Raw genomic sequence first — 27,997 nt, 5'->3', positions numbered from 1 at the left:
GGTTTTTTTATTGATTTATTTTCGAAACAGATAAAAATCACATTTTGATAAAATAATGCTGCCGGTTACATTCTACCGGTTAAATAGCTTGCGGGGCCCACGAGAGGGTTTTCATCTGGTAAATTCGGCGAGAGGCCGACAGGGAACAAATATCATGAATAATGAATTAATACCATACACAAACATAGATAAAAAAAATGCCCACACACAACAGTTTTATAACTAACAGTTCTTAAACAATTATAATTATGGTTTCCAATCGGTCAAAATTCGATAATGTCAATTCGATTGAGTAAACAAGACTGGTGCGCTGCAACCGGAAGTACCATTCAATGCAAGTTGATGAAAGTGGGATTTTCCCGATTCCTGGGATCTAAAATTGAACTTGAACTCACAGGTAATATAGATGGAAATCGATTGTATTGTACTAACAACACGGTTTTCTACACTCATTTCAGTCGTCCCGTTCAATTTCGATTGGATCTTTGTTCACATTTTCATGATAAGTGTGCCGAAGTTCCTACTGTGAGCTGGCTTTGTGACAAGTGATCTCTTTTTATATAATCCGAGTACGGGATTGTTCTATACTTCTCTTTCTGTCAACGATGATCAAATTTGACGTTACTGAAATATATTCACTTATTGGTTCTTGATGTCGATGTGTATTCAACAAACGTCAAGAGATAATGAAATACTGGTAACTTGGATGTCGGCACAATGTCAATAATTGGGTATACAGTATAAATAGAAACTCTATCATCGTTTTTGTCACATAATTTAACCTATCCATTATATAGAGTTAACTTATTCATTATATAGAGTATGTATTTATATTGTTGTCGGATCGATCAGCTAGCTGTACTTTTTAAAGTGTGTAACGTTAGGCCAAATTCACATGTAAGCGCTACAAGGTTATTGTACTGATATTGTACATGTATACCACTTGCTTTCCTAGATTTGAAGTTTAATCAAGAGCTTAGAAAACTGCAAATATCATCACGAAAATCAGTCCAATATTCAACATTCCACAATTGATTGTTTAACTAGGTAATGATCTTCTAGTATATGAGAGATTGTGCCACATTTGAGGGACAATCCCTCTTTTGCTCTTAACAGAGAGCTGGAGACATACCAAGCGAATGTAGAAATTCAAAATTGTGTGTACACTTATTTCTGCCATCTTTATTTTAGGTCACATTACAGAAACAGGTTTTTTAGATTAATATTGTGACAAAAAGGGTCTGACACAACAACAGTCATTGAGTCTAAAACTAGTTGATTTCAGTAAGGAGTAGTGAAACACATTTAAAAGAAGCCATTGGCTTAAATCGATGTCAACCTGTGATTCAAAACTAACTGGTTATTTGGACTTATTAAAAAAGCATGTGATTACAATTTCATTTGGATAGGACATAAGGTTATATAATAATTTGCAATATATTCTGAAAACTTCACCATATCTTTATGGCAGAAGTCCATTACATTTTTCTTGGTGGGTAATATGTTACCGTAAGGGAATTTTAGACTAGTTACGATGGCATCAGACTAGCATATAATCTATTCATCTAGTTAGTCCTTTTGGACTACCAAGTACAGTAGGTAGCATCTAACCCTGACACTGTACGATAATAATTATCTGATTTAATTAAGCCAACTGTTTTGCAAAATTTGTGTCAATATGTAACAATCATCATCACGACTGGTCAAATTTTAAGGTCTGAAATTAATGGCTGTGACAAATATTGTGATAAATATATATATATATATAAGTTGACTGAAATTTCATAAAAGAGTTTTGTCAGTCAAGTTCAAGTGACAAGTAGTACAGTATTACCTTGCTTCTAAATGTGTTTTACAATAATATCTTTTTGGACTTACTACTTGAGCAAGTTAATTAGTGTACAGTAGATACAATCGGTTTATACTCTTCAGCATGCTTCAGTGTTTTGTTAACATAAATGATTTAATTTTTGTTTTAGATATATGCACTGATGGAGACATTTTTCAGTTTTTGTGTCATCCATGAAAAGAAAGACCCAACTTAATAGAATATGTGCACTGATCACTAGTACTCCATCAGGATTAAACACATGTGCCACAAATCATGTCTCTAGAATCATTCCTGGGTGAGGGGGTCTCTATACCCACAGAAGAGGAGTCCACAAGTTGTACTCCGGGCTTTCCTGACTTTAAATTATCAGTTGGTTTAGATAACCCTGGTACAAATCCTTTGATTAATCAGATGTTTTCTGATGAGGAGGATGAAGAAAGCATGGCAGAGGAAAACAAAAGTGATGAAGACTTAGATGAAGTAGACAATGAAGACTTTGAGGAAGATGAAGAGAAGGAGTATGATGATTTGGATGAAGAAGAAGATGAGGATGAGGATGAAGATGAGATTAATGAAAATGGTGATGACAATAGTGAGGAAGAGAATAGTGATGAAAGTGTTGATGACCTTGTAGACAAAGATAGTAAGATGAATACTATGTCAGAAAATTCTGTTTCTGAAAGTCTGACAGATGACATTTCAGGTATCATAAATGATCTCGATAAAGATTTTGGTGTACCAGCTGACAATGCACCTGATGTTGTTGCAGCTTCTAGTCCAGTTGTAGAAAATGTGCAAAATGATGACGACAAGACATTTAAGAAACCTGAAAATGAAAAGCCAGAAAGTAGTAAACCAAAGAAAAGGAAACGGAAAAAGAAAGAAAAGGGAGAAGGTGGACCAGCAAAGAAAAAGACCAAAAAAGGGAAAACCAAAAAGCAGGGCTTTATGAGAAAAAACATCAGGTAAAGAACCCATTTTGTCTGGCTTTGTGAACGAATGAAAAAATGTATCACTACATATTGTATTGGAAATTTAGAGGGTTTATCAAATAATTAAGCAATGAGTCTTTTGTGTGTGATAATAAATAATCATGATATTTTTTTAGCATAAAAAGATACATGTAAATAATAAATTTTGAAAATAACCTGTCATTGTTAGGAAAATAATCCAGCTATTCTCATTTTTATATAGGTCTAACTTCTTGTCCATCCTATTGTTTTGCATGTACATTGTATTCCTACTGTCTATAATGTTGTAATTATATATAAACATCCATACATTTGCCAGAAAATTTGTGGAAATAGGAAAAACATTTTGATCATCCAACATGTACACAAACTGTTTAACAGGGAAATCATTCAGGAAAATGAACTTGAAACTACTACACTAGCAGCACAAAATGAAGAAATAGAAAGAAAGCGCCGACTTCTGGAGCAGCAGAAGGCATTAGCAGCGGCAGTTCCTTCTGTTCCGACCCAGGTGTCAGATGCTACAGATGCTGAGGAAAAGGACTCGCAGCTCAAATCCTTGTTACAAAGCATGCGTAAGTGACAATTCCTGTAGTGGTACAAAGCATAAACAGTATACAGAGTATAGACCTTGTTTTTTTAAGTTATCCATATATATATATATGATTCTTGAAGCTTTTGAAAGATGGTTTTTGCACTAGCTCAAGGCTATATGATTTAGTGTTGGGGATCGGTTGAAGTTTTATGATCGATCATTGGTTTCCATTAACCAACCGATGATCGATTAATAATCAGTTTATCGAAATACATAGTGAAATCCTTCATGCTGTTGTTGCATTTAGGCACTTAGGCACTTAGGCAAATTAGAAAGAGATACCATGTAATTATCATATAAGAAATACCTCTCTTCATACACTGAATCTGTTATATATAGTCCTAACTAGCAGCCATGAGCTAAAAGTAAGTCATGCAGTGATGATGCCAACAATTTTACATAGTAGCTGGGAAAAATGTCTACTGAAAACTCCACAATAATTACACATTAGAATTCCGACTAAAATCGATCATGGATTTTGTACTTGATTAATCAGTTTGTTAGCCTAACTGACCGATGCTTGACTTTGTCGATTAATCGGAACACCACTATATGATGATTTATTACCTTCTTAATTATATTTTATTATCTTCTTTTTCATGATGACCTTAGCTGTTGTGATGACACTTAACCACACATAAATAAACTATCTAATTAAATTCTATCTAATATGGTTCAAGAAAAATATGCTTGAACTATCATATATGTACATACAGATAAACTATTTTGAGAATATTATTTGTTTTGTCTGCAGAAACTTTTAAGCCACATAAATTACTTATTGCTTTGCTAAGTTTTTAAATCATTGAAGGGCAAGGGGGTTATAGAAAATTGACGGTTAAAAAACTTAAATAACTTTCTGAACTAGTATGTTCATATGACATTGTACATTTTTTGTTGCTAGCGGATGAAACACCCATAGAAATAAAGCAGGAGAAGGATGATGATCTGATTCTGGTAGATAGTGAGGAAGAAGTCAAGAAAAAGGAAAAGAGTAAGTTCAAAAGTAATTTACACTGAAAACATTTCATTTTGAGAACTGAAATATTTTCACAGAGGTTTGTGTACAATTACAATTCAAATTGAAGTTTGAGTTTAAGTTGGACCCAAAGTTCCATATGACTGCCAGTGGACATTTATATTTCTAAAGGTATGTTTCCAGAAAATCGATTTTGAAGAAATTTGCATATTTCTATGAAAGTTGCCTGGATTTATTTCTACCCCAAATCCCTTGTTCATGTTTTTAATAAGACTGCTGCAGTCTGATCATGATTGGCTTATGGATTTCAGATGATATCTTTAGAAGAAATTTTCTAAATTCATGAATTCTTGTACATTTATATCTTGAGATGAGAGAGTGTCAGTTAAAAATTAGTCTCTGTGACCTATGCACTGGCCCAGCTATGACCTTCATTTTAAATACAAAATATGTGAGGTAATGCTTATCTGAATATATATATATATATATATCCCACATCATTTCACCTGCGATCATCAAAAATAGGTCACTGTGACCTACATTTTGACTTTCGATCTTAATTAAAAATAAAAATATGTGACATTCTGCTTGTCAGGAGTGTATCTCCCTTATTATATCACCTGGGATCATTCAAGTTGGAATGTTTATACATCTTGGGAAGGCAAAATGTTAGGGACAATGATTAAAACATGAATTGAGTCAAAAGCTGATTGTGGGGGATATTGGCAATGTTGTTTTTTTTATAAATATAGGATCTTAAATGAGTTTTCATTTCTTATGAGATTTTATGAAACGAGTCTTAGGAGTTTTTATTTTTGCGAGCCTTGGCAAAAATTAAATCTCCGAGACGAGTTTCATAAAAGCTCATATGAAATACAAACAAATTTCAGATATTTATATCACATAACTCAGAAAACTTACATTTAAACAGGTTTTAAAGCCAAAATGTAGAGGGCTTAATCAAACGGAGACAGTCATTTTGTTGTGCCATTCACAATTTATGACGTCACGTCATTGTCTATACTATTATGTCACAATCAATTTCTGACTGGCACAGCCAATGAAAAACTCTCCTGGGTATATTACACTCATGACATATGTAAAAATATTACACGGGCAAATTTTCTGGATAACAGGCTGATTATGGGATAAATGTTATACATGTTATTCACCCAGCCGCTTAGAAAACATTAATATGTAATTTATGTTTATTTTATGCATATGTAGTACTGTATGTGTATTGTCTTGCATAGATGTCCTGATGTGTTCAAAACAAATTACTGCTACAACAGAATTCACATTATATTGAGAATATTTATACAGGGCATGGCTTTGTGTCACTTGTCTGATAAGAAACAAACACATTCACATTTTGCTTGTTTAAAGTGGAAGTCATAGACATCAGTAGTGATGAAGATGATGATGATGATGATGCTGTCCAGATCACAAAAGACGAGGACTTTGAAGTTGACCCAGAAGACCCAAACAATGGAGGCAACCATATAAACGATGATCTCAATGTTGCCGACCTTGATGGTCGTGTCCAGGTTAACATCGGTCATCCGCCAGAAGATGATGACATTTACCTGGCACCACAGATAGCGCGAGTGATCAAACCTCATCAAGTCAGTTTTGGTTTTCAACATAAATCTTTTCATCACAAGATTAGTCATTAAGATCTGCTTGTACTTCAAATCATACAGTGTCGAAATGTGATATTTAAAAAATGTTCAATCTTGACTGAGGAAAATGTTGTTTTCTATCATTTATTTGAAACGAAAGATTAAGTATTGAGTCTATTTCTTTGACGCTAAGGATACTGATGAAATCAATGTTTGTGTTTTACAGAACTGATAATAATGCACTAACTAGTCAAGGAATGAATGGCCTTATTTTGATTATGGTTGATAAATGTAAACGTTGAATGTTTTGTTATTTATATGGTAGGACATAACTGATAAATCACACTATGATAATACAGCAAGGTTTTAGGCAAAGCAGGAATTTTTTAACATTTATGGCTCTGATATTTTATTTATCATATATCATATAATCTGGTGTTTTTTTGTGTTTTTTTTTTTTTCATTTTCAGACTTTACTAAGTTTATTTTACATTTCATTTTGATCAATTCAAAATTTGCCATTTCAGATTGGTGGTGTTCGATTCTTATATGACAATTTAATTGAGTCGATGGAACGGTGTAGAAGCAGTGCTGGATTTGGCTGTATATTAGCTCACAGCATGGGACTGGGAAAGACAATACAAATGGTATCATGTATAGACATATTCCTACGTCACACCACATTAAAAAGTGTTCTCCTTATTGTGCCGATAAACACTCTACAAAACTGGGTGGCAGAGTTCAATATATGGCTGCCAGTGCATTCTGTCGTAGGGGACAATCCTGACTTTATACCTCGAGCCTTTGAAATCTATCTGCTGAATGACAGCTACAAAACGACAGCAACTCGGGCGAAGGTTATTGGTATGTATAGCTACAAAACGCACATTTGGGCTGTTAACTCATTCGCCCCTCAAGACACATTTGAACTCTTCAAATTCAAAGGTTGGAATAGGTCATTATGAAATTTCAGGGGTGAATGAGTTAGCGTGAAGAGAATTTTAAGTTTTATTGCATCTAGAATCAAGTGTTCTAAAAAGGATTTATTAAAAACAAAATCTATTAGATTAAAACAAGTATTTGAGCCTTTGATGTTGTAATTAGCCTGCCTCATAGGCACCAAGAAAATGGACATTTTCAGTTTGCTGCTTGTATCATACATGTATGTAAAATACAAGCATCTGAATGAATTAGGTCACGAGCGAGTGGAGATGCAAATGTTCAGGTGAGTTATAAGATGTATACTTTTTCTTGAATAATACATACCAGCAACCAAAAACTGGCAGGTACTGAGAGAAATCAAGTAACAAGCAACCACATGGTATTTTTACATGAGTTCAATATGTGACATAATAATTAATATAAATATAACTTGAAAACACATTTACAACAGATACAAGTAAAAGAAATCAATCATTGATTGGCGGAAATTGATGATAGATCTTGAAATTTTAATCAATTTTCTAAACTGGACTGGCAGAGGATATGTTATAATATGTATGTGTGTGTGTATATATGTGTAATGTACAGGTAACATGTGTATTTTGTTAAATATTTTGATTTATAATTATTTAATCTTTAAATAAATGCACAAAAATATCCAGTTTACAGTACTTAAACAACAGCACTCAATTTTTAACACTGAAATATCTTTTATTTCAGCTGAATGGCATAAAAGTGGAGGAGTTCTAGTGATGGGGTACGAGATGTACCGTCTGCTGTCTAGTCGCCGTGGTTACATGGGCAATCTCAAGAAACCTGGCAGGAAGCCATCCTCTCCTGTTGTAATTGATTTAGAAGAAGAGGACCGAAACAAAACCCACCTACTCAGTAAGTCATGTAGGGTAACTCCCACTAATAAAGGTTAATTTTATAACGAGCGTTTATGGTTTTACAACAGCATGTTTGTTTTACCATATTCATGTTTGAGATGGTACAGGAAGTTAAATAGTAAAATGTATAGCATGCACTTACAACCCCCATCGTCTACATTTAGTGTACACTTGCAGCACCTCGAGGATACATGTAACAAGAACTGGAGTGTAGACTTCAAATTTTCCTAGTGTACACTTACAATGAATAACAGTACACTTTACATGGGTAGTTCACAAACCCCATCTTCAAGCTGTAAATGAATCGGTACGATTTATATATTATTTGTACTCTACATGAACTTTGCTTTGTAGGTATGTATGAAGCTTTAGTCAGTCCTGGTCCGGACGTCGTGGTGTGCGATGAGGGGCACAGGATAAAAAACAGTCACGCTGGAATCTCAATGGCTTTAAAAAATATACGAACAAGGTTGGCTATTTCACTTCATTGGTGTTTTATTTATCCTCTAATATTAAATTAAAATTCTTGAAACCAGAGTCTGCAATTTATTATGAAAATCTGACAATATTTTGAATAAACTTGTAAATGATGTTTGTTTACAAATCCCCTCCTTTGAGACATTATCTTGGGTCAATTTGGCTAAAAGTTGATTCCTTTGTAAATAAATTGTGGGCTGATTGACAGACGCCGAGTGGTGCTTACTGGCTACCCACTACAGAACAACCTGATGGAGTACTGGTGTATGGTGGACTATGTGCGGCCAAACTACCTGGGTACCAAGACAGAGTTCTCCAACATGTTTGAGCGGCCGGTGATGAACGGGCAGTGTATGGATAGTACAGAGGAAGACATAAAGACCATGAGGCACAGAGCTCATGTGTTACATAGTCTGCTTGAGGGCTTTGTCCAAAGGTATGGTCCATTGAGGTATCAAATCCTGGTAGTGTATGGGACAGAGTTTATCATAAATGTGGTGCAATTAGCCTAGAATTCTCCAGGTTTCGAGCAACAAAACAACAATCTTCTGTTTCTCCTGTTAAGGGATGAAAGTCTCCCCACATATAATTTGATTATCATACTTAATTTCCATCATCCCTGTGTAACTTAAATGGACTCTACTGTGCATTGGTCAGGAGGAGTCCATAATGGTCTGCAGGCCGGGTAAAAGGGTCAATTTCCATCATCCCTATTTTGCCCCAAATTGGAGGTAATGTGATAATGCTGCAGGCAGAACCTGTCTGATTATTTATGTACAAAATAACGTTTAGAATAAGCCATGAACAAAAGGAAACTTAACATTAGAAAGATGTAATATCTATTTTGTTTTTGTATGTCCTTTACATGTTAATCTGTTATGGCTGTAGGCGTGGACACACAGTATTGCAAATGGCTTTGCCACCGAAACAGGAGTTTGTGTTATTCATACGGATGTCGCCCATACAGAAGGCATTGTATAAAACTTTTCTGGAGTCTGTGGTTGAGAACTTCACCGCAGCCAGTGCCTGGTCCAATCACAACCCTCTGCGAGCATTTGCCACATGCTGCAAGGTTAGTACAACCCTATGGTCCCTTTTTTTTAATATAATTTCCCATTCAGTATTTTTTTTTATCGTTGAAATCTGTCCTTGCAATTTTTGGGCTTAAAGTCCATCAAAATTGTCTGCCTCAGCTAATGTAAAAAATCAGGAGGCAAAAATAAATCAAGATTTTGGAAGAATTCATTACAGGAGTAATAAATTAGCACTTCATATATATCTTTAGATACGATATCTGTTATCTACTGGAGACATATGTATGTGTAAAGAAATTCTTAATTGACAAAAAGTCAAGAAATTTCCAGTTTTGTGGCTCATCTGAATGGTAAAATTAGGAATTACACTTTGTCTATATAATAAATATATGTGACCAAATACTTGTGAATGGGAGAAAATATTTCACAAAACATTTCTCATAAGTATCACTTCCAACATGGCGCCATGTGCAGTTGTGTACCACCAACGTCGTTTTATGTTGTGTTGAGGGCAATCTGTGCCTGAACATCAAAGTAGAACCTACAGATATATAGTACCTTAGATCAGCCCTTTGTTAAAATATGATTTGTCTTCATCAAATTCAATGTTTATTTACATATGATGTAAGAAAAAATTAGAGCAGCTGAATACCAGGAACTTCTTCAAGAAAAATCACACACAATTATTGTTTTGTTTTTGGAGAATAATAATATGGTCATGTTGTACTGTAGGCTGAATATGTACTTTAACACTTACAAATGTACTTTCTTTAGATCTGGAATCACCCAGATGTCTTGCACAAGCTGTTGGTTCAGAGGAAAGTTGCAGGAGTTGACGACGACCTTGATATTGACCCTGGTAATGAAGGTAGAGCCAAGAAAGGCTCGCAGAAATCCAAGAAGCCTGTGGAGAAACAAGGAAGTGATAAGAAAGAGGACGTAGTCTGCTATGATTGGGTGGGTATACACACTTAACTTACTGATTACAACTAACACCTGGGGTGTATATCAATTTCACTTGTTTATAGGGGAGGGGGCATTCAGTATTCACTATAGGATCAAATATCAGCTGTGTATGTGTAGAGAGATAGCAATATCAAAATTACTGTGAAGTCCTGTCACTTCTGTCTCTGCTGACCAGCTGTCGTGATCCTGCAGTGTGTTAACCCTTCTGAATGGATTTTCCAGAGATCAATATTGTACAAGTGTCTCAATCTGTAGTTGCAAACTATAAATCACTTAACACATATTTCCATGTGTGCTTTATTTTGAGAGCTATGCCTATATATGCAAATATTTGAATTTCGTAATTGAGGGGATGCTGTTTCAATATCAGTATAATTCATTCATGATATGAATTCACAGAAGGAATAAATAATTCAGTGAGTCTCCCCATGAAGTAATGCAAAAATTGATCTTTCTCAGAAATAAAGCAATTTACAGTAATATGTCAGATAATACATTTTCTTGATGTCCCTTCCATGTTTGTTTCTATTGATATTCCAAGTACTGGTCTTAAAGAATTACGACTTTAGTCCAGTCTACTACTCCTAAAGACCAGCTTGGTTTCTAGAAAACATTTAAAATATTTTATCCATCATATGGATCTTCCGCCCCTTTTTATATTGCTGGCTGGCCTGGCCTGGCCTGGCCTGGCCTGGCCTGGTCAGATTGCTGGCTGGCTTGGCTTCAAAACAATTTTGATCAAACCTATATCACTTATCTTCACCCACCTTGCTATAATTGGAAGGTGGAGTGTTATGTCCCGAGGTCGGTTTTAAGCCCTACCATGAGTTAAGGCCCTTTGCTACCAAAGGTTGTCTTGGGCAACTTTCGTTTATCGCGATCCAAAATTAAACTGTGTTTTTGTAACTTCAGGCTGAGTCTCTAATGGAGAATCATATACCAGGTCTACTGGAGAATGGAGGCAAGATGGTGCTGCTCTTCACCATTTTGGACGAAGCTGTTGCTGCAGGGGAAAAAATACTTGTATTTAGGTAAAACCAGTCATGTTTACTGTTTCTGAAGGATAATATTGGAATAATTTAGTAAAACTAAAGTGCACTGGTTCTGGGAAAAAAAGTAATTGTGTTTATGTACCGATAATTATGTTCACAGCAATCCTGTCATTAGATTTAGGTAACTTATGATTTTCACTGGGTCAGAGGGACCAAATCCTTGTATTTAAGTAAAACTTACTGGTATGGTTTTACTAGTTCTGAGGGATTGAGTCTTTGTATTTGTCAATTCGTGGTATTTAGGTAAAGCTGATGATTTCTACTGGTTCAGAGGAACCAAGCACATGTACTTGTGTAAAGGATGATTTTAACTGTTCAAAAGAATGTTGATGAACTGTATTAAAGTAACTGCTGCCTTTACCTTAAAGATGATATAGATGAAAAGCAGATATCATATTGGATGATAATGAAGACAAAAACAAATTCAGTACAATAAAAAGGAATGTTAGCCAGCACAAAAGTATTCAGTCCTAATATGTGTTCAGAGAAAAATCTTGTTTAATTTCTCATCAAGTAACATTGATTGTGGAAATATTGTAAGCAAAATGTACTGTATTTTCATCCTCTGTAATGTCAGAGGGCAAGTTTATCATCACAGCAAACTTTAGTAAACAGCATAATCTACATAGCAATTAAATGTAAAGGGCGAAATGTAAACTTGGCGAATATTGATTTTACTGGCAAAGGGCGATAGTGTGATTTGGCTAAAAACATAATCCGTAATGCAGTATAAAAAAGTGCATTGAGTTTCTTGATTTGATAACTTATTGTGTTTCTTCATAATGTTAACAGGGATTTTGAAATAACCAAGTCTTGTATGTACATGATTACAAAAAAAAAGAATTCTATTTATATTTCCAGTCAAAGTTTATTCACTTTAAACCTCATAGAAGAATTCCTGTCCAAACACAAGGTTCCAAGACCAGATGCGGATTGTAACTGGGTCAAGAACAAGTCTTACTACAGTAAGAGAGGAACCCGTCTTATTTTTATATACTTCATAAGAAAGTTGATAATTAATCAAGAGTTGAGTTTTTATGATGTAAGAGAATTTGTTATTTTTTTATTGTGCTCAAACTAACCTTGAACGGTCCTATTTTTATATATTTCGTTTATGAGAAAGTTGACAAATAATCAAGATTGGAGTTTTTATGATGAACAGATTTGTTTGTATTGTGATTGGGCAAAAACGTTTCGTCTGGATTTTAATTTATAGAAGGAATAATGGAATAATGACAGATACGTATCCATTTTTGTAATGTGTCAGATTTCATTAGATGTATTAACAGTTCTCCTCATGATTAAACAAGTGAGATAATTTTTGTGTAAAAATTAAGTGACTGACATGGTTGTCGTTGATAATGAAGATATTTTTTTTTTAAATATTATAGGACTTGATGGCAGCACTGGTGCAACAGAAAGAGAGAGAATGATCAATGCATTCAACAAACCAGACAGTCAAGCCTGGTTGTTTCTTCTGTCTACAAGGTGTGTTCACTGTAGAAATCATTAATTGTAGAATACATTTAACCATGTTGATGCTTGTCATTACCACTTGTTGATGTAAGTATCACTCTTGGAGAGCTAGGTTGAGAATACAGAGGTTCCCAAACCAGTGATGGTTAGTTGTCATGTTTATCTAATTCAAGTATTTAAAGTTAAATTTTTCATTAAGTATAAAGAGCGTCTTTTACAATTTGAAAATTAATTAGTGAGAGTTAGATAAACATGATAACGAACCATCACAAGTTTGAGGACCTTTTTCTCCCATAACATTCATATTTTAGCTGGATAACCACGTGCTTCCCTTGGAAAATTCATTTTCTGTTTCGGATGGAGGAAACAATTGCCATGAAGCATGACGTCACAGTGGAATATGATGTCTTAAAAGCATTTATGCAATGTCATAATTAAAAGATTGGCTAATGACATAACGTCCAGGTTGTTACCCACTAGTAGTGGGTAACCAAAAATGTTGACCAGCTCCTAGCAGGTTTATCTAACGAGTCATGAGTGAGGAAATCTACAGTGGTTGTTGGAGAAAGAGGGAAAATACCAGAGAATGATCATTTCAGATTGAGCTCTAGACAATATGAACTAAGTTTCTTGTTATGACCAAATCATCCTGTCTATAAATTTAATTTCCTTTTGGCAGGGCTGGATCCTTGGGAGTGAACTTGGTAGGGGCTAACCGTGTGGTAGTAATGGATGCCTCCTGGAATCCGTGCCATGACTGCCAGGCAGTCTGTCGTGTGTACAGGTTTGGCCAGACCAGACCCAGCTTCATCTACCGATTTGTCACTGACAATACAATGGAGAAGAAGATCTACGACCGCCAGATCAACAAACAGGGCATGTCTGGTAAGCCCTTCTGGAATTAAATCAAGCTTATTTCATGCAAATTATAGAGATGCATGTTGAATTTATTTTTGTATCGGGGAAACATGAATATTTGTTTCCCCAAGATCAATTTGTAGCCACATGATTGATGAAAGGGAATTCTAAGTTTATGTTTCTCGGAAACAATGGTAAAATAAGTAAATCAATGTATCAGAATATAAAAAAAAATATTGATTTAAAGAAGGACACCAAATGTTACATGACTTGTTCTTATGGGGGAAATGTGATTGTGTACTTCAATAATGTTATTGGGGAACTTGATGTGATATTTTGATGTTGTTCAATTTATCTAATCCAATCAGAAATACTGTTTTCTATATTTATATATGGTAGAAGTAAAGTAATGTGATTTTAATACCAAGTAGTTCAGCCTTGTCATAAAAAATTATTACAAAACTGATTATCCTCAAAAGTAAAGACTGTATGATACATACATACACCAAGAATAATTTGAAACTGATCTCTAAAAGGTTTGTAAAAGATGTTTATCACCTCAGATATGTTTGTTTTGTAGGCAAGCTATTACGTATACATGTGTCTGATTTCAGTTCTCTCGATGTAAATTTATCTCTGCTTACCCTTCTCTAATGGTTAAGCTCTTGGTAATGATAATTTAGTAAAAAGATTGAAACATAATAGCTTTACCTGCAGTTTGTTATGGACAAATTAGGAAATGGTTGTCTGCTAGCATAAATGATATTTTATGTTAATCATGTGTAAGTTTGTTGGTGCTGATGGATAGCATGTTTTCATTACAGATCGTGTTGTGGATGAATTGAACCCTCAAAATCATTTCTCTAGGCGCCATGTTGACAATCTCCTCCATTACGAGGTGAGAATTTTATTAACAAGTAACGAATAGTGTGTCATTGTCAGATGAAACATAAATGTATACGAGTATTTACATTACAGCTTTTTTTCTTTCAGTTTAATAGTGAGGAGATAGGTTTTAATATTGACCTGTATATGAAAGCTGAACTGAGATGCTTAATAATATGAAGGCAAGAAAAATGGCATCACTTTTTAGCTATTTTTGGGTTATTTTATGGTGAAGTTCTTTTGAACCATTTTCCGTTTGTTTTTAATGACTTCCTTTTCTTTTTCAGGACAACGATTTCCCGCCAGTAGATACTAGTAACTGTGAAGAAAAATATAATGATCCTACTTTGATCAAGATTTTGCAGAAAAATAGCCATTGGATTACAAAGGTAAAAAGTCGTATGATAAACTGTATCATTTCATGTAACATAGAGTAAAGCCTCAGAAATCCAATCACCTTTGTTCCCAGTAGATAATCAAGTCACCTTTGTTTCCAGTAGATAATCAAGTCACCTTTGTTCCCACCAGATAATCCAGTCACCTTTGTTCCCACCAGATAATCCATACACCATTATTCCCCTTAGATAATCCCACTACCTATGTTCATAGTAGATTATTTGGCCATTAAGTTCCCAGTAGATTATTAGCTGCATTTGTTCCTAGTTGATTATCCAGTTATCTTTGTTCCCATTACATAATCTAGCTACCTTTGTTCCCAGTAAAAGTAACTGGATCTGATTACTGGAACCATTTTGTAGAAATATAGCCAATCTGTCATTCAAAACACTAGCTGGATTGTTGGATTATAAGACTCTCTCATGCACAGGGGTGTAGGATAAAGAAATTCCATGCGAGGGGTTTTCAAATTTGGTTAAAACCTGAGGCTTTGCCTAGGGTTTCGCCAAATTTGAAAATCCTGAGGGTAGATTTTCCCAATCCAACACCCTTGGGCATGAAAGAGTATTTTTCTCTCATTCCATCCACCAGGATAAGCTCAGAAACCATGAAAATGCGTTTGGACTATGGTATTTCTGTCTGGATTACTCTACATGAGACTAAGGTCAAACTTTTGGTTCAGCTCCATTTTCATCAAAGCAAGGGCACATGTGAGATATGAATTTTCAAGTTTGAAATTAATAATACTGATATCCTTGTAACTCCAGATGCCGTTCAGCCACGAGTCTTTGCTGATAGACAAGAAGGAGTTACGTCTATCCAAGAAAGAGAAGAGAATAGCCAAGCAAAACTATGTGAATCAAAAACGTCAAAATATCAGCTACTCACGTCCATCTTACACAGCTTTCTATCCCAAAGGACCAGGGGGCGCACCACAGCAAGGGCCTGCTATCACCAGGTAAAGAATTAGGGGTGGGGATGGCCACAAAATAGGACTAATCACAAGATATTGTAATGGCTAACATTGCCAGGTAACTTTTTTGTACAGCTTTCTATCCTAAAGGACCAGGGGGTGGGCCACCGCCAGGGCCAGCTATCACCAGGTAAAGAATTAGGAGTGGGGATGGCCACAAAGTAGGGTTAATCACAAGATATTGTAATGGCTAACATTGCCAGGTAAATTATTGTACAGCTTTCTATCCTAAATCTATCCTAAAGGACCAGGGGGCGGGCCACAGCCAGGGCCAGCTATCACCAGGTAAGAATTGGGGGGGGGGGGGGGGGGGGGGAGGAATGGACGCACTAGAGCTAATCTCCATATAGCTGCTCAAAGCAGTGGTAAAACGTTGGAAGATCTATTTAATGTTATGTTTTATATGTATATACATTGTATTGTAAAACAGTTACATTTTCTTGTAAATTTTAGGGTGTATCCAAACCGGCCTATAGCTAGTGTCAAGCCTATCATCACCACCCCGGTGCCAATGAGGCCTAAAGGACTGGGCCAAGATAGAGTCAACAAGGCTGGTGTATCTGTTCATAAAGTAGTCACAACCACAGGTAACACCGCAGATCACTCTTAGTTAATGTTAGGGGGGACCCACCATAAAGTCGTCACAACCACAGGTAACACCACAGATCACTCTTATTAACTGTGAGAGGTGTCTCAACATAAAGTCATCATTTCTTGTCAGAGATTAAATTTATGGTATTGATATACTGTATAGGCTTTGTAAGTGATTGCTTTTAGTGAGAAATAGCCAAATGAAAATTTGAAAACAAAAGTAAAATCTGCACTATGCAAATGTTGCTAGTTAATTTATATATAAACAGATCTATAACAAGACAAATACTGATTTATTCAGAAACATACACAGTACTGTATGACATGAAATGTTGTGTATAAACATTTGTGGTTTTTGTGGAGGCTACGGAACCACAGAAATAAATACAACAAATTCAATTGATATACTTGCCTCCCCTGCGTTTACACAGGTATTCACGAAAGTTTGAACCACGAAACGATCTAAATGGCTTCAAACCATGAGAGAAAATACCCATGAACATTTCATGTCATACAGTATATATATTGTTTATGTCTTTTGTAGATGATTTGTGGCTACTATATATAGAACCAGGTTTTACAAATTTGTAGACCACAAAGTTTGACATATTTACATTCATGGTTTTCATGGCCACTGTAGAACTATAAATTTCAGTTCAGTAAATGTGTCACTTAACCCAGTCCATACAAACTGGCTAACATTGAAAGTATCAATTAAATAGATGAAAAATGTAAAACCATGGAAGAATGAACTTCTGTTAAAGTTTTTACAAATAAGATCTTTTTTTTTCTAATAACTTGCTCTGATTCAAAATATATCCCTTCAAGATATCCATTAAATATGTTATTGTCAAGGTATCCATTAAATATGTTCCTGTCAAGTTATCTATTAAATATGTTCCTGTCAAGTTATCCATTAAATATGTTCCTGACAAATTATCCATTAAATATGTTCCTGTCAAGTTATCCATTAAATATGTTCCTGTCAAGTTATCCAATAAATATGTTCCTGTCAAATTATCCAATAAATATGTTCCTGTCAAGTTATCCATTGAGATTGCTGAGGAGTTATGACTGTGCGAATGAATCAAGGATATCGATGCTGCTGTTACACAAAATAAACATATTTTTTTTACCAAAAGAATAACAAAAACATCCCTTTCAAGGTATCCATTAAATTTGTTATTGTCAAGGTATCCGTTATGTTCCTGACAAGTTATCCCTTAAATGTTCCTGTCAAGTGATCCATTAAATATGTTCCTGACAAGTTATCCATTAAATATGTTCCTGTCAAGTTATCCATTAAATATGTTCCTGTCAAGTTATCCAATAAATTTTTTCCTGTCAAATTATTCAATAAATATGTTCCTGTCAAGTTATCAATTGAGATTGCTGAGGAGTTATGACTGTGCGAATGAATCAAGGATATCGATGCTGCTGTTACACAAAATGAACATATTTTTTTTACCAGAACAATAATACTTTCACACTCAAGAACTCTCCATCAAGTGTTATATCAACAGAAATGATCATCACTATGTTTTGTGCCTTACTTTTTACATATTTTGTACATACATGTCACATGTTTGAGTCTTTTGTGTTTTTAGATATCATGTTACCTGGATCTAACACGAGCTCAGATGCAGGGGCTGGAGTGTCAGGAAACAAGATCACAGCCGGCCAACAGATATTCATTATTAAGACGCCAAAGGGAGTCTACATCCGAACCAGCTCTGGAAAAATATTCTCTGTAAGGACCAAAATGCCAGAATTAAGCAATGCCACAAAAATCATTGTTAGTTCCTCGGGACCTACTGCAGTTTCTTCAGCCATAACTACGACGATCATCTCACCAAGTTCTGCAGGTAACAGAAGTTAAAAAATAATAGTAACTTTGAAGGAACTTTTCTTTCTTGGCAGGAATATTTATAGAAGTTTGTGCAGTGATGAAATAATTATGAAATATGTGTTAATTGCATTGCAATGGTATTATTTTACTTAAATAAATAATACCAAGAATTTAAAAAAAAAAAAATTGGTATTACTATCAAATCATATGATGGCAAACTCTTTATCATGAAAGTTTTATTTTTTGGTTCTTGTTTCTCATTTTTTTTGTTACCTGCAATGCTAGGCGACATATAGGAATTACTTTGTCGCCAGCAGCGGCATCAGCGGCATGGGTTGCATCGTCCGAAACAAGGTTTCCGTGTGATAACTTGAGTTCCCTTGGGTTGATTGAACACAAACTTGTTACACATATTGCATACCAATAAAGCTCGGATGAGTTCACATTTCAGAAGTTTACATGCATTTTTGGTGGAGTTATGCCCCTTTTATTGCCAAATATGGGCATTGTGTAGTAAATGCAAGAACTTTTTTTATTTTTTAATCAATTCCTTCTAAATTTTGTACGGTAATGCTAGAAGCAATCATGTTCACAAATATTACAGGTTTTTTGTCAAGTTTCAACTTTCGTCTAATAGTCTCATGAATATTTTGTCTCTGCTTCTATGACAGGCTTACGACCATCCAACAGGGCAACCATTGTCACCCCCAGTCACGTGTCCACCACAAGTGCAAATGGAAATGGTCAGCTGAGTGTTTTCAACCCCCCTCCACAGGCTTCTGCACATGACACGCCCACCAACATCCTTGCTTCCATCTACTCTCAGTCACAGCAAGTCAACTCTCTACTTAAACAACAGATGCTCGACACTGTGGCCTCCAAACCAACAACACAGACCAAAGAGTTGATGTCTACGATGTCTGACAATGGTCCCATGCCCACCAAGACAGACAAGACCTTCTTGTCTAAAACACAGGATAGTAGCTTTTTACCAACAACACAGGAGGGAGACTTTCTTGCAACCCAGAATCATAATGAGAGCTTTTTAACAAGTTCACAAGAGAAGAGCTTTTTGGCCAGTTCCAAAGAAAAGAGTTTCTTAGCATCTTCACATGAAGATGACTTCCTGCAGACACCTCACGACATGGACATGGACTTTGTATCTGCATCTAGAGGCAAAAGCTTTTTACCAACATCACAAGATGACAGCTTTTTGCCTTCGCAGGAAAAAGGGTTTTTGCCAACCTCACAAGAACAGAGCTACATGCCAGTCTCCCAGGACAAAGACTTTTTACCCACCTCCAACGAAAAGGTTTTTTTACCAAGTACACTTGAAAAAAGCTTTTTACAATCTTCACGGGAAAATAGCTATTTACTCGCCTCAGAGGAAAACAGCTTTTTGCCTACCTCACAGAAAAAGGACTTTCTGCCAGTTTCACATGATAAGGGCTATTTGCCACCAACAAAAAGTAAGTTTTTGCAACCAATGAAGGACAAGAACTTCTTGCCAGATCTATCTGACCCATTTGGAGACAACAGTGCTTCATCTTCTCCAGGTAGTATGTCTTCTGGAAATATGTCGTCTCCTGGAGTTTTAAGTCCTGCCCAAGTACATCCGATTCAACCACAGGTGCAACATAATCGGCCACATGTACAACCAATTTTGCCACAGGTTCAGCAAATCCAACCACAAGTTCAACCAATTCAACCCCAGGTTCAACCGATTCAGCCACAAGTGCAACAACAGAATCAGTCACAACAGCAGCATCACCAGCAACAGCAAAATCAACATCAGGGTCCTTCACAACAGAATCAACAAGATCATAGTCAGCACCTGGGAGACCTGGGTGGCGACAGCAACAATAGAACAGTTTCACACAAACAGTCTAAGCTTGCAAAAATTGCGCCAAATCTGTCGGGCATGCCACAGCAACAGACACGGACCCCTCAAAACCCCATGTCAAACTTTTACTTACCCCCACAGATGCCCTACTCGCCCTACAATATGGGCCAGGGGAATATGTCGCAGGGGATGGGTATGGGTATGAATCCCTATATGAACAACCAGATGCTCATGCCTCACGCTAATCCCATGTCAAATGACAGTGGCATGTCCTCTCAGTCTCAGCAACAAAATCAGCAATATTTCAACATGCCGTCTTCTTCATCTGCATCAATGGGATCGGGTCAAAGTTCGGACATGTCTGGCATTGATAAATCAAACTTTGGCTCCACAATGCAACAGCAGCCATCCTCCTCCTCCTCCATGATGTCATCCAACATGATGCAGGGGTTTCCATTCTCCCCGTACCCATTCCCTATGCCATCACCGTACCTCATGCAGAACGGCATGCCTGCACCTTCTCCCTATATGCACATGCAGGGCCAGTATGACTACGGCCAGATGGGGGGAAACTACAACATGCCTAGTTATAACCCCAGTGGGAACATGAACGTGGCAGCTAACAATCAAACGGGTAGCTGGGACCATAGCTCAAATATTGACCAGAGTGGTAACACCCCTCAGTGTTGAGGGGGTCTCAAGTCTTTTCACACTACCTGGGCCCGGTATGTTTAAAGCATGATCTCACTAATCACTGTTCCTACTTATTAAGACTAATCAGAATTTAGTGCTGGTCATTTTCCGTTGTTAATTCAAACTGGAGTGCTGGGTTAATCTTACCAAAACACTTGTGACTACTAATTCTTGTGACGTTAAGTTGAGTCATCATGTCTCTGAGGACATCAGGAAAATATGGAAACTGGGGCAACTATTTATAGTTCTAAAATAATTAAGTCTTTAGTGAAGTATATAAAATACTTTGAAATGGGAATAGAAGAACTTTATTCACAATTCTTCTTCTATACAGTTGATTAATCAGTATCCTGCTTTGAACACCAAGGCCCGGTGTAATGACAGTGAAGTAGATGTAAACCTCTCACACTGTATCTACTCCGAGAAGTTATGAGGAAGTCAATAACTTCAATATGTGAAATCAGAATATTTTTAATGGATCGACGTTTTCTCGTGAGTGGTGTCATATCAACATGTGTGTGAAATTTTATTGGAAAAGTGCAAATCATATGAACTGGTATATGGCTGTATGCTGAAGAATACTTCTAGAGAGTTGGCTCTTAGTCTCTAGATCAGTCCCGCGAAGGCTGTCGCACTGTGACAACTCGGACAAACATACCTCAGTGCTTGTTTGTTGTGTTTATTTACAGAATTAGAATTGAATTGGAATTAAAAAATAACTATATATTGAAGTGAAATGACAATACTATCATTCCAATACAATTGGAAGTCGAATCCATGATCATGTTGTTTTGTATCTTCATTGAGTTACATTTCTGATGTAGATTTAGAGGTTGATGAAAGACTCCCAATTAACATCATTCATCATGTGCTTCACACATTCACCCCTCTCATGTCAGTGGATAATGAAATGTTGTGAATATTCACAAAGATATATTGAATATTGATGAAAATCATCAGTAATTTGACAATGTATATTTATTAGGCTACTTAGACCATTTTTTTACTTATTACGACAATTTTACTCTTTGTTGTGTTAAAAGGAATACTATAATCTGAGATAGAAAAACTTGTGAAGTATTTGATTTTGTAAGTTATAAAAGATATTCTGATTCATTAAGGCACAACTGCATTGTATTAAAAACATTAATCATATCTTGTGATTACGTTTTTATTTCATGTTCTATATCATAAATATTCATAATCTACTTCCAATGAAAAATGTTACGAAGTAATAAGTTGAAATACTATACACAACAGGGTTCCTTGCACATGCTTGTATGATGTTGTTAGTCTCACTTGAATATTTATCTATGAAAACGTTGTGTACACTTAGTATTTGTACAATTTATATTTTAATCACCATTTCTTTGTGCGTAAAGTGTAAATTATTATTCATCGTCACTATTGTGATCATTTAGGTAGAGAATATTTTGTCATTTTAAGGCAATGAATCTGACATTTTTAAATGATAAATGTTTGTAAATGTGTGCTGAATCTTCTGTCTTTGTTTCTTTCTGTTCCTCCGTCCGTCCCGTCGTTTTACATTAGGTATAAAATTGGGAAACTTTCTGTTAATTTTCACTTGCATCAAAAGTTATATTCGGGTCATTTTGATAGTGATTTTAAATAAAATAGCAGGTTTTGATATGTCAACCATTGAAATCTGTTTAAAAATGTTTTTATGTATAGATGAAATTTAAACAGAGTAGAAACAGATTTGTTGAGCGGAAAGCAAAATATCTGACATCAAAACTTGGAAAATAATAGCAGACTTTGAAAAAATGATGTCTGGGCTATAGTTGCTTGGTGCACACAAGATGAGTTGTATGTTTTCTTATCTTACACTAGCTTGCACATGATGTTTATAAAATGTGTTTTGTGTTTTAGCTGTCAATAATATAAGATCATAAACATATGGCTGTCACTCAAAGCAGACCTTTTTTTCGATCTGGTGACCATTTTAAGTTTTCCCCATGAAAGACAAGAAAATAATATATTAATAGAAAACATAGGATTCTAATCTGTTTTATTTGAACACAGACCTAGAAATCAATCAAAATGAAACTAAATCTATTAATAGCACACTGATCATTCACCTTTAAATCAGCTTTATGATACAGTTGTAATGAACTATTTTTATCTAAAAATACAAGGTTGTGATATTATATAATGATAGTTACCATAAAGAAAGATCAACAGTAGTTATTTAATATCTATGGACTGATTTTACATTCAGTACATTGTACTAGACTTTATTTTAATTTGTGCAGAAAGTTACTTTCACCAGTGAGGAAGGTATCTGGTAATCGGCTTCATTTAGAAACTACATGTTACATGCATGCATGTGTTATATTCAGCATTTCCCCCCCAAAAAACAGCAATTATAAGATAATATGCCAAATTACTTCCCAAAATGTGTATAAAAAGAGCGACAGGTTTAATGACTTGACTGATGATAGTAACTTTTTGCTACATTATGTGTACTTGATGGGCAGAACTTACATCAAGCCAATATTGAATTTAACTTCAAATAATATAAACTGAACACTACCTTTTTGAGATAACATATATTGTGAGGTGTTAAACAAGGGAGAAGAAATAGTGTCATTAGGTAGGGATTGAATACAATTTGATGAAAAGAAATACAAACATATACAAACATCAATAAATTTTCCATTTTCTCCTTCTGAGTAAAGTGGTCTACTTATCTAAGAGTAGAGATACAAGATGAAGACACTAAAGCCAGCTTTCAATCAAGTACCAGGTACATTTGAATCTTAAGAATAATATGATGGTCATATTTTACACAATGCTGTAATTTTCTATCACATCATAAGTTGTTGGTCCTGTTACCATGCCTAGTACGCAATACGATCACTGATGATTAGTGTACTGTCATTAATGTACATTATTTGTATCTTCCACTATGACTGATTTGTATTGAAGAGTTAACTTCTTTAACTGTTTAGTAATTTAGATTAGCACAAGTGCTAGCTTTGCAGATAACTATTAATTTCCCATTCAAAAATATCACACACGTTTGGAACTCTCTTGGAACAGTTAATGTCTAATGTCATAATAAGGTAGCATATCTCCTTAAGCTCACTTAGATGATACATAAGGTCAATGTTTGTCATATTAACCTGGGTAAGCCCAGTGCCAGTGCTACCCTGATTTGAGCACCTAGCTGGGCTTGGTTATAAAAACTTACTTTCATAGGATTGTTCCCAAAGACTAGACCCCTGGCTTTGTTTTTCCATCATTCATTCTTTATTACTTTAAAATACATGCAAACAACAATTACAACACACAAACCATGCATACATGATCAAATTAAAGCAATAGGGTGATTTGTTTCAGCTTAAACTGTTTTGAAGTGTAATAGACTACTAGGCATGCTTCTAATAGCACAGAAGTTTGGTCTTGTCTCATAACTCTTGGGGCCCTAGACTTGCTTCTTATTTTTGGATCCTTGGAATTGTTTCTCAATACTTGGGTCTCTAGGGGGGAGGGCTTGGTTCTTAGCACTGGGTGGACTTATTTCTGAACACTGCGGTCCCTTGACCTGTTTCTAAGGACTAATAAACCAGGGGTTGTCAAATGTAAAATGCAGTATTATCAAATACAGTTGTGCTTTAACTTCACAAAACCTGTTGTAAACCATATAACATATGGTACAGCAAAACTACATTGGTTTTATGTGTCCCTAACTTAATATTGTTACCCTCGAAACAAATTCAAGAAGGCTCAGTATTTTTTGGTGTATTGCATTTGGTTATTATTGTCATCCTAGATATCATTGTAAGGAAGATGAGATATTTGCAGTAGTTGTTTTATTGATAAAATGAAATCACTCATTGTGAAATGATTATATATGAACATTTGTATCATCATTTGTAACGAAAAAGAAAAATTTAGGTCAAACACACTCTATTTGAAAAGCAATATTATAATAGGCATAATTGTTTTTTATATTGATTTTTTTTTTGATGTGTATGTATTGAATAGTGTATATAAAGCATCACCGAGGTTTGTGGTCATCACACAACCTATGGATGGTACATTGGAAGTCCCTGCACTATTCCCCGTTTTGATATTTGTTGATGACCCTGTAAGCATTATAAGTCTGGTGTTCAAAAGAACTGTTTACTGTTATGTGTAAAATCAAATATGTAAAGAAAATGATGAAAATATGCAACAAATTGATGTGGCAAACTCAAACATAAAACTGCTGTTTAGTTAACTCAATTTCTGTGTCCTGGTTCAGGTCATCCTAGATACTCCAGGATTCATCCTAGATACTCCAGGATTCATCCTCGATACTCCAGGATTCATCCTAGATACTCCAGGATTCATCCTTGATACTCCAGGGGTTAGGCTCACATTCTCTCACTGCACCCCTGGAATATGTCAAAGCAAAATCGAAGCCTCAGTGTGACAACCATGTTGATGAGACTATAAGACTAGTTTGTTCCTTTAATGTACATCAAAAGAATCTGTCGGTCACGTAACAGTAAAAATGACTGGCTTTGAATACAGGTGTCAAGCCTCGGTAATCTTCAAAGGATAAATGCAGGTATCAGCTTAGCGATTGGTCAGGTTGTTTTTTTACCGGAGACCAATCAAATAGCTAGCAGCGTGCCATCAATTTTGCTTTAACATATATTCAGGGAGTGCAGAGAGTGAAAATGAGCATAACACCGCTAGTATTGAAGAAGGATTTAGGTTGATAATACAAGCTATCTTATTAAGAATAGAATATTTAAACCTTGATTTCTCTCTTCACTTCATTGTTGCTATGTATGGTATGTTGATACTGTTGTAATAAATGTATACAGAGTTTAAACGTCAAAGTAAATAACACATACCTTATTGAGCTACTGAGTTGATACAATTTGTTATATAATTGCAGGAGTAAGGTTCATGATAAAACATTCAAACTTTTTTAGTTTTCTTATAAAAGGTTTCCGGGGTAGTAATGTCTACCATCTTCATTATAACTAAGGCAGTCACTGACGGATACAATATGGTTGAGTGTATTTTTATAAATTAGATTCATGTGATCACATATCCCCTCCACCTTACTTACTTGTATCTGGATGCTATGGTTTTTCATTCAAGATAAGAGCAAGTTAAGTGAAATTCAAAGATGTTCTGAAGTATTTGATTTTCAAAATCGGAAATTTGGAATAATATATATATATATATGTTATATATGTTGATATGTAAGACAATGTTTACACCCTATAGATTAGGGGGCTTGTCATAACTCTCTATGTCTCCTGTACATTTGTCAGTCAAGCTTTACTGTGCGAGGGCCAATACCTCATGCCCAGCTGTGGGCCTGAGTGAAGCGCTTTTACACTTCTTGAACTTGAAACGTTTTCCATTATAAAATCATCATGCTAGTGTGTATGTTGTCCTCTTCATTTCATCAAAATAAATTTATAGATTAACTCTTGTAAGGCTTGTATGTTTTTTGTAGTTGTAAAAGACTCGCACTGATTGCTCCAATGCACCAATGCTTTGTCAGTGAGATAGCAAAGATTTAACCTGTCATTGTTCTTCTGATCTTAAATAGAGAGTGTATAAGCACCTATAATCTATGACGTTTGGAAATGCCTCAGTAATTTCATTTAAGTAGTGATTATCTAGCGGACTCATATTGAAATGATTGGTAATAATCAGAGACTGCTTGACCTCCCATCCTCATACCTCCGCTGAAATAAAAGAGCAGTAACATTCTGAGACTGTGGCTTTATTTTTAGCCCACCATCATCTGATGGTGGGCTATTAAAATTGCCCCATTGCCCCATAGGATTACTTTTGAGGCTGTTAAGGTAAACAAAATGGCTGACAGGCGGCCATATTGGATTTTACCAGTGAAGGTATGTTATCGCTATTTCTCAGGAAGCACCAAGGGGAACTTTCCTAAATTTTACATTAGGTTCCCCTTGGTTTGGATTGTGGCATTGAAGGTTTGTTATCGCTATTTATCAGGAAGCACCAAGGGAACTTTCTCCAGTGGTATATGTAGGTTTCCATTGATCCCTAGTTGTGCATGTTTACTTTTGAGACTGATCAGATAAACAAAATGTCCGACATGCAGCCATCTTGGATTTTGACAGTGAAGGTTTGTTCACAGGTGTTCGTTACAAGTGTCTGAAAAACTCATATATGCTATACTGTATCTCAGTGTATCTGTATTTGTACTGGAAATTACTGATATGGGTCACAGCACGCAGACCCATATCAGTAAAGCATGTGTATTTCAGACATTTGTAACGAACCCCTGTGGATTGTTAGTGCTATTTCCCAGGAAGTACTGAAGGGAACTTTCTGAGTTTGGCTATGTTGGTTCCCCATCGTCCTTTATTGTTCATGTTTACTTTTGAGATAGTCTCGTTCAACCAGACTCTTGTTATCTGCGCAAACTACGCCGAACAGAGAATTACAAGACTACTTTTTAAGACTGATCAGATAAACAAAATGGCCGATAGGCGGCCATCTTTGATTTTTGACATTGAAGGATTGTTAGTGCTATTTCTCAGGACGTACTTCAGGGATCTTTCTCAAACTTGATATGAAGGTTCCCCTTGATCCCCAGTTGTGCATGTTTTATTTTGAGAGTGATCGTAGAAACAAAATGGCCAAAGGAAGAACTAAACAGATCTTTCTCATATTGCAATGATGGGTTCTGTTTCGTTCAAATTACTGTACTAAAGTTAATATGTGAAATGACAAACTCACTTTGAAGGTTGTCTTTTTAGGTCACTTGAGCAACTTGAGCTATTCCAATCACTTTCCAACCGTCGTCGTGCGTAAACATTTTACATTTTCAACTTCTTCTCAAGAACCAGTGGATGGAATTGTTTCAAACTTGGTCAGAATCATCCTTGGTAGATGAGGCTACAGAATCGTAAAATTGGGATTCCTACTCCAACCTCTGGGGCCAGGGTTGGGCCCCAAAGGGAAAAATAACCAATATTTCAAAAATCTTCTTCTCCAGACTCGGAGGTACTACAGTTATTTTCTCTGCATCAGCATGGATGGAAAGATCGTCAGGGGCTT

At 35.6% G+C, this 27,997-nt stretch overlaps 1 protein-coding gene across 1 annotated transcript; it reads left to right on the top strand.

The window, feature by feature from the left end:
* The first annotated feature begins 197 nt into the window (after window positions 1–197).
* LOC110454763 (helicase ARIP4-like) lies at window positions 198–26,386 on the top strand. Its single transcript, XM_021504458.1, has 21 exons — window positions 198–397; window positions 1,980–2,796; window positions 3,184–3,377; window positions 4,302–4,391; window positions 5,763–6,001; window positions 6,526–6,862; window positions 7,661–7,828; window positions 8,185–8,299; window positions 8,516–8,743; window positions 9,196–9,379; window positions 10,116–10,298; window positions 11,220–11,338; window positions 12,221–12,324; window positions 12,751–12,847; window positions 13,515–13,720; window positions 14,518–14,591; window positions 14,866–14,967; window positions 15,742–15,932; window positions 16,401–16,534; window positions 18,146–18,403; window positions 19,059–26,386. Exons 2-21 carry the CDS (start codon window positions 2,105–2,107, stop codon window positions 20,918–20,920), a joined length of 5,577 nt encoding a protein of 1,858 aa, XP_021360133.1. The 5' UTR covers window positions 198–397; window positions 1,980–2,104; the 3' UTR covers window positions 20,921–26,386.
* Window positions 26,387–27,997: the final 1,611 nt, after the last annotated feature.

The sequence above is a fragment of the Mizuhopecten yessoensis genome, unplaced genomic scaffold (assembly GCF_002113885.1).
Source record: "Mizuhopecten yessoensis strain PY_sf001 unplaced genomic scaffold, ASM211388v2 scaffold917, whole genome shotgun sequence".
Lineage (NCBI taxonomy): Eukaryota > Metazoa > Mollusca > Bivalvia > Pectinida > Pectinidae > Mizuhopecten > Mizuhopecten yessoensis.
The sequence above is the reverse complement of the archived record's forward strand: the minus strand, read 5'-3'. Positions and strand labels throughout refer to the sequence as shown.